We start from the raw sequence: 13,311 nt of genomic DNA on the forward strand, positions 1-13,311 counted from the left end.
ATAGTTTTTTATAGTCATAATGCCTACCATTGTATTATGCTCATCTAGTTTGGTTCTGATTTGCATTGTTACTTCATGCAGATGTAGCAGAACAACAAACAAAGTTAAGATTAAGGAACCACCCTACATTGAAAATATCTTTCTTCACGAAATCATTTTACAACTAGGAACTAGTCTATCTTTCTATAAAAAAACCGATTTTGTTTTTGTTGGAATGGCAGACAGTAGTTCTGTACAGGACAGGAATCATTGCATTTCTCTTCAAAGCAGAGTTCATTAAATAAATACACAAGATTACTGGAATAGAAATCATGAAAACAATTTTTATGACAGAAATAATTTTTAAAACAATTGTTTTGGAACGGACAAAAAAGCATTTGTTTTTTAGACTTGACAACTGTACTAGTTCTTGTGAAGAAGTACTACTCTATGGTCAAATAAACTCAGTTAACCCCATGCCTTGATCTTAACATCTCTTATACTAATGCATATAACCAACCAAAGTAGTATACAGGCATACCCATAGATGCAGCAACACACCAACCATTGCTTCGGTGTAAGGGTATAAAATGCAAGACCCTACCCTTCTTTCTTGTAGCAACATTAAATGTAGATGTACATGTTTAGTTTGTGAATATTTACCTTATCCAAACAATTTTTCTAATTTCTTCTGGAAGTCATATCATCTGAAAAAGGATATACAATATATAGTCGTATATAAGTTGTGTCCAACTGCAAACCTCATGGATCTTGATCAGCGGGTGCATAATGTGCTGGCAGATCATGGTCTATATTGTGTGTTCTACATTTAGTCCTAGCAAACTGGGTAGTCCCAGATCTGCTGACAAACTCTGCGATGGCAAATCTGGGTCTACTTGTTTTGTAGCTGGATCCAACTTGTAAGTGTGTATATACAGTACTGTATTTCCTTATGTATAAAGCATGTCAATCTGCAATCAGCGTACACTCTGATTGATCCTTACAGATCAGGTTGTGTTTTCTATTCCACTGTATGATTTTGAGTTACCTAATATTCTCACATAAATCCAATGGCAGACATCACAGACCCATTTGTAATGGGCATAACGATCTGACAGATCTGAGTCTATGCAGTTTGTTAAGACTAATCATTAGAACAAACAAAAAAAGACCTAGATCTGCCCATACATTATGCAAAGGCAGATAAGAGTGTATGTTGTTTTGCATTTGGATATAATTTATGTTCACGTATATATGGTATTGTGTATTGGTAGATCTGGGTGTACACTGTTGTAAGAGGTGCATTATACATAGGTATATTGGTGCATTCTCTAAGAATCTTCAAACCCTTCCTCTTGGTAAAATATCTTTCTCCTTTTCAACAACAGTTTTAGAATTACTGTAAAGCATTTGTGCATTTGTTTTTGCCCCCATCCCAGCTTTCCCCACTGTCGCTAACTGCCAGTTAAGTCTCTAGTCCCAGTTGTTCTGTAAACAATACTACTGGCCAACCTCAGTTTTCCATCCTCTTGATTTTTATCCTGGCCAACCTAAGTTTTCCATCCTCCCAGTTTTGTCCTCCTGGCCAACCTCAGTTTTCAATCCTCCCAATTTTTATCCTACTGGCCAACCTCCATTTTCCATCCTCTTGATTTTTATCCTCCTAGCCAGTCTCAGTTTTCCATCCTCCCAATTTTTATCCACCTGATATATAATAGGTTGAGATTTATCATTATGTACACCGTACTTTCTTCTCACATAAACTTTAAATTTCTATTGCATCACTCAGGCACTATTTAAGGTATTTCAACTTGGTACACATGTCAAGCATGTTGCATAGAGGTGTCTTTTGATACTTTGAATTTTCCAGATTCATTCTTTTCTTGCATTACCATGGAAACAGAATGTAACATAAGTAGTATATAAATTGAGTGCTGCACTTAAGGATACTCTTTGTAGGAGTCTTTACATAATTGGGGATGGGGGGGAAGATATGTCATCTTGTTGAATTGAGCATCATAAAATATATGTAAGCAGCATACAGTTTAAGAGAGCTAAAATTTAAGTGAGCACAATATAATTTAAGTGAGCACTAAAATAAAAGTGAGCACTGAAAAATTTAAGTGAGCACTGTAAAATTTAAATGAGCACTGAACTTGTATCCCGTTCATCTCTAGTGGCTCAGTGGTCAGCTCTCAGGACTCATGACCAGAAAAGTGTATGTTCAAATCTTCTTGAGATCAAGCTTTGTCAGTTACCATGGTGTTCTCTGGACAAGGCATTTTACTTCATTGCATGATATAACCTTTCATGTGTTGATGTGGTGTTAAAGACAAATCAGTTAATTAGTCCTATGAAATGTGTGAGTTAAAGACCAATCAATCAGTCATATGAGATGTGTGAGTTGTTGTAGTAGTCTATCAAACAAAACATAATAATATTAACAAAGCAAATATTTGATGTGAAGATCATTATGGTCAGTTGTTGACATAAATCTTTGTTGTGAAGATCACTGTGACCAAGTGTTGAAATCTTTGATGTGAATATCACTGTGACCAAGTCTTGAAATAAATCTTTGATGTGAATATCACTGTGACCAAGTATTGAAATAAATCTTTGATGTGAAGATCACTGTGACCAAGTATTGAAATAAATCTTTGATGTGAAGATCACTGTGACCAAGTATTGAAATAAATCTTTGATGTGAATATTGCTGTGACCAGCTTTTGAATAAGGAAAGGAAGTTTTGTCATTTCACTGTCATTTGTGCTTACCTTAAATATCAGGTCAGGTTAGGTTTACAAACCTGAACTTAATGTTTAGCATTTAAGATGGATATTGCATCTTAAGCACGTCAAAAGAACATTAAGAACACTATGATTTCAGATTTGTTGGTATATGGTATGGTGTTTCAACAATTCTTTTGGTACGCAGTGATATGACAGATCTGCTGGTACATTATGAAATGATAGATTTGCTGGTGCATTATGAAATGATAGATCTGTTGGTACATTATGAAATGATAATCTGTTGGTGCATTTTGCAGTGACAGATCCAAGTCTTTATGTTTGACAGTTGCATTTGTGTTATATATAAAGGTAAATACAGTATATTAGCATTTTGAACTTGCAAAATTGTTTGCACAAAATATAAGAAAGTATGAAATTTCAACATGATTTATTGAATTCATGGTTATTTCATTATAAAAGTTTTGTATGTAACTTACATGTTCATAAAATTTAGTGTGGAAACCAAAGCTGTCTTTAAAATTAACTTTCTTTCAGTAAAAATGAATTGCATGCAATATATTTGTCTAGTAAAGGATATTTTTCCATGCAGAATATTGCAAACATAATTAAAATACTCAGTGAACTTGCACTTTTTTCTGCTCTCACATTTTAAAATACTTTTTTATCTGCCCCATTCATAGTAATGCTATTATGAAAAGTCCCATTATATTGATGAAAATTTGTATTGTTTTATCTCAGGTAGTTTATATTGAACTTAGTTTTACTTTCTGGAAAATGAGAACCAATTATATTTTATTCAACACACTAGTTCTGTGTTTATGTGAATTATCATAAGAATGCAACTCATATTTTGGCTTTAATGAAATAGGAAGGAAGCAATGAAATGATTTTAAAAAGTTATTTGATGAGGAAGATTTACCATATATCCTTGTATATTAGTCTGGTCCAGTTGCAAGCAAGATATCTAGTCTGTCATTGCATTATGGGATAGTAGTTCTGGGTCTGTGTTGTTTGTTAAACTAATTAGTCCTGACGAGCTGCATAGACCCAGATCTATCTGTACATTATGTAACAGCAGCTCTGGGTCTGTGTTGTTTGTTCCACTAATTAGTCCAGGCAAGTTGCATAGACCCAGATCTGTCAGTTCATTATGCAATGGCAGATGTTGTCTATGTAGTTTGCAACTGGATCAGACTTATATGTTAGTATATATGGTGACAGCTTGAAACTTAGAAGGTATTGGAGTGAATTACTTGGATCTAAAAGCTTTTACAGTGTGTAGATGAAATTTGTAGAACTTATTATCTTATTATCTGATAATATCTGATAATATAAAAGAGATCAAACTTGATTGAAATTAACATAGTATGGATGCTAACAAATTGTGTCCGAATTAAACCATATTGAACTATATTAATGATACTTTATTGTTTGGTTTGTTTAGTCTAGTTATTCATACTCTTACACATAAGTAATTCTTTGTATGGGAATGGTATGCAGTACTTCCCTATATATATATATATATATATATATATATATATTGATGTCTTTTAGAGTCATAGAAATTCAGTAGTTGAGTTTTTTTTTACATTTTTTTTATATGAAGATATACATAAAAGCTGGTAATTCTAACCAAGAACAGGTTGGCTTCCTCTAACTTCCTGTCTTTTGAATACTAATCAACACAGCAAATTGTAGTTCAAGTTAAGCACATGTATTTTAAATAGTTGTAATTATATGTTATTAGCAAGCCTTTGTAACAAGCAGTTGCATTATTCAAATTCTCATCATGTGACACAGAAAACTAGAAGGTATAAGTTCATGAAACCAAAAAGAACTACTTATGTATGTCATACATTGTGTAATTCATTTTCAAAATTTAGGATTTCATGACTCCTATGCAACATGAAGTTTAATTCTTAAGAAACAGTATCAATTTCTGATTTAGGACAGTGATATATTGTATATCTTAGAAAGAAATCAATATTGTCTACACAGTTATCAGGAAAAAACCTGGAAAATGAATATAAATTCAGAATATATATTGTTTAAGTAAATAAAATCTCAAAGTTCATAATTTAATCTTTTATGCAATGCATTTTCATTTTAAGTCTTGAATAGGTTGATTTTAAAAGTAATGGATTTGGAATAACTATATATACATTAAATGATAGAATCAAAAAAAACTAATTACAAATGTTAGGTCCGCATAATATCTTGCATGCATGACTTTAAAATTTGGGTTCAACATTTTGTTTTTTCATGAATGTAACTCAATGTTTTGAGTGTTTTTTTTAAAATAGGGTATTCTTTGTAAGTCATTGTAAAACTGATATGACCAAGCAAATCCAGATTCTTAATTCCTATTCAAGGCACATCATTTCTGATCTATTATGGAGCTCCATTGATCTTTATAGTGGTTTGAAATGTACTCTGTAACCTTTTCAGACAAGAAGGAATTTGAGGTTCCAGATGCCATTGAGGAGGAAGAGGAGATAGTCAGGAGTGAAGGTATACTCTATTCTTTAAGACCAAACCTCTGTTGCTGCAGTAAAAATTCAATATTGTAAATCTTATTTTAAAAAATTGTATTTTATTGTTTTTAAAATTGTATGCAGGGCATGTGTATTATTACCATATTTAACCATAAGAATATATTTTTGTTGTCATCATTGAAATTTTATGCAATTTATCTATACATTTTTTCACTTTGTTTATTTTTTAAATGACAGGCTTATTTTTCATGGTAATAAATGAAAACTGAAGGAATCAATTTTTTTTTACAGATTTAGAAAGTGATCTGTAACATTGGTTTATTTACTATTTTGCCTTTTTATATATTCTAGTGAAATTCTCAGAAAAGAGTTTTTATACTGTTTCTGATGTTACATCAGTTCTAGCTAAAAACGTAATATGAAATTGATATTTCATTAGTATGCTTTGCTTAAGTTTTGATATTTCATTAATTTGCTTTGCTAAAGTTTCTTCTTGTCTTGCTTTCAATGTATTATTTTCTTTTGGTACAGAAACAAGGCAAAGTATTGTTTATCAGGAATTTTCTCCATAGTTTTACTTTTGTCATTTTTGAAAAATGCAAAAATATATTCTCTCAGAAATTAGGGAGTAAAACATTTCATATCATCAGGCCAAGATTGTGAAAATTGAATGCACGTGAATTGTCAAAGAAGTAAATTTGTAAAAATTATACAGCTCCAGAAAATTCCCATATTCAACATTCCAGGAGAGACGACACATTATCAAGTTTACATACTGTTAACAGTTTATATTTAGCACTTTCTCAGTTCTTCACGTTTTGCTTTTTTGTCAACCTTCCTTTCTCCCGATCAGGTTTATGTCACATTCTGTTTAAGTAACTCATTGATCCGCCTGCTTTATTATCTGTCGTTTGCAAATATAAGTCAACATACATTGATCCGCCTGCTTCGTTATCTGTCATTTGCAAATACAAGTCAACGTACATTGGTCCGCCTGCTTCGTTTTCTGTCATTTGCAAATACAAGTCAACATACTGGTACATAAGATATTATAATGATGGTAATACTTGACCTGTAGGACATGAAGGTTACCTGGGGTATTCCCAATTGCATTTTAACCTGCTACACTTTTCAGCCAGTCTTATTCTCCTATCAGTGTGAGCAGTATTGTCTTTATTCTTATAGGTTCTTTTTACTTAGTTTAAGTTACATTAATGGGTAAAAACCAAGTAGTACTGTACATGTGGCATTGTTTTCATAAACTAATGGGTGTAAAAGCAGGGAGTACTATACATTTGACATTGATTTCCGACACTAATGGGTGTAAAATCAAGGAGTACTATACATCTGGCATTGATTTCCTACACTAATGGGTGTAAAAGCAAGGAGTACTATACAGCTGACATTGATTCTTTCAAATTTATTTTGACAGCTAAAGATGAGACTGCAACAAGAGAAGAAGCTGCTACACAGAGAGTGGTATGTTTTTGTCTCCATGCCTTATCAAGAAAATACTGGGAAAGAGTAGTTGTATTCCATCCTCTCCATTTTTTATCCCTCTACCCATTTGCCCATTCCTTCATACCTGTTTTGGTTGTCCATTTAATATCTTGGAATCCTGAACTAGCTAAAGGATACAGAGATTAATAATAATAACTCTTTATTTAATGAGATTAATACTGTTAATTTACTGTAATCTTCCCTCAACACTTCAGTGCAATACAATACAATACAGAAAAATAAAATGTGAGACAATATGGCAAAAAATATAAATGCAACAAGAAATTTTATTATTGCAAAATATTTCATCCAGGATTTAAATAATTCAGATGGAAAAAGATTCTGCTCCTTTGCATGTTTTTTTTCTTCTCCATCCAGGTATGCCATTGTTTTTGTTTTTTTAATCATATTTCTTTATAGTTCATCATGAAGTGTGAAATGGTTTCAAATCAACCTCTTATTTTGTTATTTGTACGGAAACTATTTACTCAGTCCTATTCATTTCCACCTCCTTTCACAAGTGTACATTTATCTGGTTTTGACATAGATTTTGGACCTGTGTAAGTATAGATCCTTGCATAGCTATGTTTGGGAGAGAGACTATTGTCCTACATGTACTATACCTACACAAAATGGTATATCTATCTAGAATTATAGGGAATGTCTTCAGAAGTACGTACAATATATGTTTTGTTATGTTCATTCAAAAATTCTGATAAGGCAACATTCAGCTAGATGGTTTCCATTATTGTCGGGAGGTTTAGACTAACCGTAAGTTGAAACTCACTAAAGCAACTTGCTAAGTGTCACTTACCAATAGTTCTTGTATTGTTACAAAACTTGGTGACACAGGACACAAAATTTTTAGTATGTTCATGATATTTACTAATAAAAGCCAGTACAACGTCTGACTCAGATATCATAGATTAAAATGATTTAAGTACAGATAAGAAGACAGATAAAAATTGAAACAAGGATAGAAGTATTAAAATAATATTGATTTAGCCTATACATAAAAAGATCTATATTGTATCAGTGGTAAATCATGGTTTATGGTGATTCCACAGAACTGCATTTTATGAATGGTGAATTATGGTTGATAGTTGATTCCATATTGTATGAATGGTAAATTATGGTTGATAGTTGATTCCATATTGTATGAATGGTGAATTATGGTTGATAGTTGATTTCATATTGTATGAATGGTGAATTATGGTTGATAGTTGATTCCATATTGCATGAATGGTGAATTATGGTTGATAGTTGATTCCATATTGTATGAATGGTGAATTATGGCTGATGGTTGATTCCATATTGTATGAATGGTGAATTATGGTTGATAGTTGATTCCTTATTGTGTGAGTTGAATTATGGTTGATAGTTAATTTCTGCATTGTATGAATGGTAAATTGTAGTTTATAGCTGATCCCACAGAATAGCATTTTGTAAGAGAAAGAAGTTTTAAACAACTTTGTTTGGGTCAGTCTACATGAAGATCTTTTGACAGTTGGTGAAATTTCCCCCTGCTTACAAAGATAATTCATTAGGGGTGAGATATAATTGTAAGCCAGTTTTCTGTCTTCAAGAATTTTCCAAGTTGGATAGCAAAGTGATTTTTTTAAAAAGACTTATTTTCATTGGCAAATGATTATTTTTTGAGCATCAGAATCAGCTTGCGAGTGATGGTACATTAAGTACTGTATAGAAAAGAATGAAGGTCACTGATTGGCTGAAAATAATTACTATAAAAAAGTTGAGATACATTTTCAGAAGAAGCCTACTCACTGGCAAATTAGACTGCTCTGGTGGCCTAAGTGGTTAGAGTGTCCACCTGGGATGTGGGAGGTTATGGGTTCAAACCCTGGCCAAGTCATACCAAAGACTTATAAAAATGGTACTAGCAGCTGTCTCACTTGTTGCTCAGCATTAAGAGTTTAGTGTGTGGATTTGGCAGCCTAGTGTCAGGATCATGTAACTGGGTGGGACATGATGCCACATGTCTGCAGCATGACGCTCTATTGCTAGACATCACTATAAACTGCCAAACTCTAGACATGATAGCAATATAACTAAAATTGTAAAGCTTTGTTAACAATCTAAATTACACACACACACACACACACACACACACACACTGGAAAATTGTATGCAGTAGTAAGTTTGAATCTAATATCATTTTCATTTTATAATTTTGCTGCACAGGTATTACTGGATGTTAAAGGGGTCCATCTTACTGGGTCGGATGTCTGTACTTGGCACTTGCAGAGGAAATTTTCTCAAAAGCAATCTGTGCAACATATCAATGTCACTGTTTTAAAACTTCATCTTGGATAGACCATTCGTAGCTTGATTTGATAGTATAATAATTTGGTCAGACATTAATATTATGGTCTATTGGAATCCGTGTTCTATTGTTATGACTCTGTAGTCATAAACTAAATAGCAGAAAGAAGCAAAACCATCAAGCTTTAAAAAACTTAAAAAGAATTTAATTATGAAAGTTACAAATAAAAATTTAATAGGAACTTAGAGTGATATGAATTAAATCCAAAATAATTCCAAACGTTATATCACAAGTGCTAAAAAATTGAATGTTCCAAATATATTCCATATCCTTGAATGTCCTGATGTATCAAAATGGCATTGTCTAGAACTCTTTTGAATAAATTCACAATAATCCAAGAATAATTATTTAGTCTAATTAGCACTTCGCAATTCCAATGAATAATCCAAACATGGGAAATGTTTTAAGTTCTGAATTTATGTTATTTACATTTCTCAGAAATCAGAAATAAATAAAATGGGTTAACAAATTACCATTTGGATAACGTCAATTTTCTCTATGATAAAATGCTTCTTAAAACTTTTGGAAATCATTGAAAAGTCCTTAAAAAGTACTCTCTAAGGCTGAATGAACAATGCACAATTGCTTTCACTTTCAAAACTGCTCCACTGGCCTAGTGGTTAGAGCATCTGCATCGGATGCGGGAAGTTGCTGGTTCAAACCCTGGCTGAGACATATCAAAGAATTGTGAAAATGATACTGACAGCTGCCTTGCTAGGTGCTCAGCAGTAAGAGATTAGTGTTAGGACAGGTGGGCCTAGTGTCAAGATAATGTGACTGGGTGGGACACCGTGCTACATGTCTTCGGCATGATGCCCCAGTGCTAGACATGACTATAAACCGTAGCAATATGACTGAAAAATTGTTAAAGATACATTGCAAATCTAAGTCACACGCATACACACACACTTTCACTTTCAGTGCTAGACATCACTATAAACTGTCACACTGCAGACATCATAGTGATATGACTGAAAAATTGTTAAAGATACATTGCAAATCTAAGTCACACACATACACACACACACACACACTTTCACTTTCAGTACTAGACATGACTATAAATTGTCACACTGCAGACATCGTAGCGATATGACTGAAAAATTGTGAAAGCTACCTTACAGATCTAAATCACACACACACACGCTTTTACTTTCAGTAAGGAATTCAAAGAAATAAAGCATAAGCACATTGCAGTTATCCAAGTAATCAAGAGACAAACATAATTTTAAAAGGCCACCATTAGCACTTCTGAATGTTGTATCTACTATAATATTCATGACTGTATTCTAACAGTGAATGCAGCCTGTCAGTAATACTGATGTTTTTATATTGTTTTGACAATGAGGATTTTGTATTTCCTTACAACATGGAAAAGTTTAATACCTGCATAAAATATACATTTTCATGATATTAATATTTCAGACATCTGCTGGTCGGGAGCACCCTACCCTCCCGACTTCTGTGTTGGGCCCTCCAGTTGTTGAGCCCCTAGTGGGGATAGGAGATACAGATCAGGAAGAGGAAGATGGAGAATTGATGGACATCAAAAAGGTTCCTGTCTTCTTTTGTTTAAACATTTTTACAGTATGAATTTATTCTATGACTATCAATTTGTAACCTGTCATTATCATGATCAATGTCATTGGTTGCCTTCTTTCATGATCAATGTCAGTTGTTGCCTCCCTTCATGATAAATGACATTAATTGCCTCCCTTCATGATCAATATCATTGGTTGCCTTCTTCTTGATCAATGTGATTGGTTTTTTCCCTTTATGATCACTGTGATTGGTTGCCTCCCTTCATGATCAAGGTCATTGGTTGCCTTCTTTAATGATTATTTCACTGCATGGAAAGTAGTACTGTAATATAGAGTATGGAAAGTAGTACTGTAATGTAGAGTATGGAAAGTAGTACTGTAATATAGATAATACTCACTGCATGGAAAGTAGTACTGTAATATAGATAATACTCACTGCATGGAAAGTAGTACTGTAATATAGATCATTTCACTGCATGGAAAGTAGTACTGTAATATAGATCATTTCACTGCATGGAAAGTAGTACTGTAATGTAGATTATTTCACTGCATGGAAAGTAGTACTGTAATATAGAGTATGGAAAGTAGTACTGTAATATAGATCATTTCACTGCATGGAAAGTAGTACTGTAATATAGAGTATGGAAAGTAGTACTGTAATGTAGATCATTTCACTGCATGGAAAGTAGTACTGTAATGTAGATCATTTCACTGCATAATATATAACGTACTGTATATACTAACTTGTAGGGTAGATCCAAATGCATAGACAGATTTACCATTGGATAATGTACTGTATATACTAACTTGTAGGGCAGATCCAACTGCATAGACACAGATTTACCATTGGATAATGTACTCTATATACTAACTTGTAGGGCAGATCCAAATGCATAGACACAGATTTACCATTGGATAATGTACTGTATATACTAACTTGTAGGGCAGATCCAACTGCATAGACACAGATTTACCATTGGATAATGTACTGTATATACTAACTTGTAGGACAGATCCAACTGCATAGACACACATTTACCATTGGATAATGTACTGTATGTACTAACTTGTAGGGCAGATCCAACTGCATAGACACACATTTACCATTGGATAATGTACTGTATATACTAACTTGCAGGGCAGATCCAACTGCATAGACACAGATTTACCATTGGATAATGTACTGTATATACTAACTTGCAGGGCAGATCCAACTGCATAGACACAGATTTACCATTGGATAATGTACTTTATATACTAACTTGTAGGGCAGATCCAACTGCATGGACACAGATTTACCATTGGATAATGTACTGTATATACTAACTTGAAGGGCATATCCAACTGCATAGACACAGATTTACCATTGGATAATGTACTGTATATACTAACTTGTAGGGCAGATCCAAATGCATAGACAGATTTACCATTGGATAATGTACTGTATATACTAACTTATAGGGCAGATCCAACTGCATAGACACAGATTTACCATTGGATAATGTACTGTATATACTAACTTGTAGGACAGATCCAACTGCATAGACACACATTTACCATTGGATAATGTACTGTATATACTAACTTGTAGGGCAGATCCAAATGCATAGACACAGATTTACCATTGGATAATGTACTGTATATACTAACTTATAGGGCAGATCCAACTGCATAGACACAGATTTACCATTGGATAATGTACTGTATATACTAACTTGTAGAGCAGATCCAACTGCATAGACACAGATTTACCATTGGATAATGTACTGGCAGATCTGAGTATATGTAGTTTGTTGGGACTAATGAGTAGAACAAGCAAGATAGACCTTGATCTGCCATTTTATAATGCACCAGTAGATCAGGGTCTGTTTTGTTGGCAGTTGGACCTGATTTATATGTAAGTAAATACAGTATTAACATGTGGATTCTTTGCATTTATATGATATTAAAACGTGCTACCAAATACATTGAATTTTGAGTCCATATTATATTTAAGTTTATTGGTATTTATAACATAGGTTATCAACAATTCAAGAGGTAGCTTCCTGTTGCTTATTGTATCTGTTATTCTTTTCATATGTCTAGTTATCCAATTTTATAATACAATGTGGTCAAAATTTGAATGGCGTAGTGGACTCCTGATTTCTTCCATAAAACTGTGTTCATTCGTTATTATGTTTGCAAATCATTTACTTAAATATTGAGAGATTTTGTCCCTGTTTGACTGATGCAATAGTTTCTTGGTAGCCATGATGTATTTTATTCAGGCTTATGAAGACCTGTTGTTGCCCCCAAATGTAACTTATGAGGATCTAGTCAGTATACAGGGGAAACAACTCGAGCTTGAGGGCCGTAACCCACCTCTTCCAGGATTCAAAGTCCCTCAAAAGGTCCCAGCTCAGTCTTCCTCAGTGTCTTTTCTGTCAACATGGAAACCTGTAGCAGAGAGGAAAAAGCCGGAGCGTGAGGAAAAACCACCTGAATCATCAAAGAACATTCATCATTTCTGCACCGTAACACAGGACTATCAGCTTCCCAGAGAATTCTGGCATGTTGGCAGGAAATACCACACCCCGGGAAAATATCACATTGGCACGCCAGACCAGCCATATCGGGTAAGATCCTTGTCAGACTAGATTATAGATTTTTATCATACCTGCATTAGCTAGCAGCAGACTGCAACAGGGACAAATATAGAGGGC

General features: G+C 33.5%; 1 protein-coding gene across 3 annotated transcripts in view; it reads left to right on the plus strand.

The window, feature by feature from the left end:
* LOC149800271 (uncharacterized) overlaps nt 1-13,311 on the plus strand; it is a 171,543-nt gene that overhangs the window by 49,298 nt on the left and 108,934 nt on the right. For all 3 annotated transcript variants that reach the window (XM_089959840.1, XM_089959843.1, XM_089959841.1), the window contains 4 exons: nt 5,178-5,240; nt 6,657-6,703; nt 10,494-10,622; nt 12,877-13,224. In XM_089959840.1, the coding sequence (XP_089815966.1) occupies nt 5,178-5,240; nt 6,657-6,703; nt 10,494-10,622; nt 12,877-13,224 (587 nt within the window). The remainder of the gene's footprint in view (nt 1-5,177; nt 5,241-6,656; nt 6,704-10,493; nt 10,623-12,876; nt 13,225-13,311) is intronic.

This window comes from Sinohyriopsis cumingii, chromosome 5 (assembly GCF_028554795.1).
Source record: "Sinohyriopsis cumingii isolate HCF-2022 chromosome 5, ASM2855479v2, whole genome shotgun sequence".
NCBI lineage: Eukaryota > Metazoa > Mollusca > Bivalvia > Unionida > Unionidae > Sinohyriopsis > Sinohyriopsis cumingii.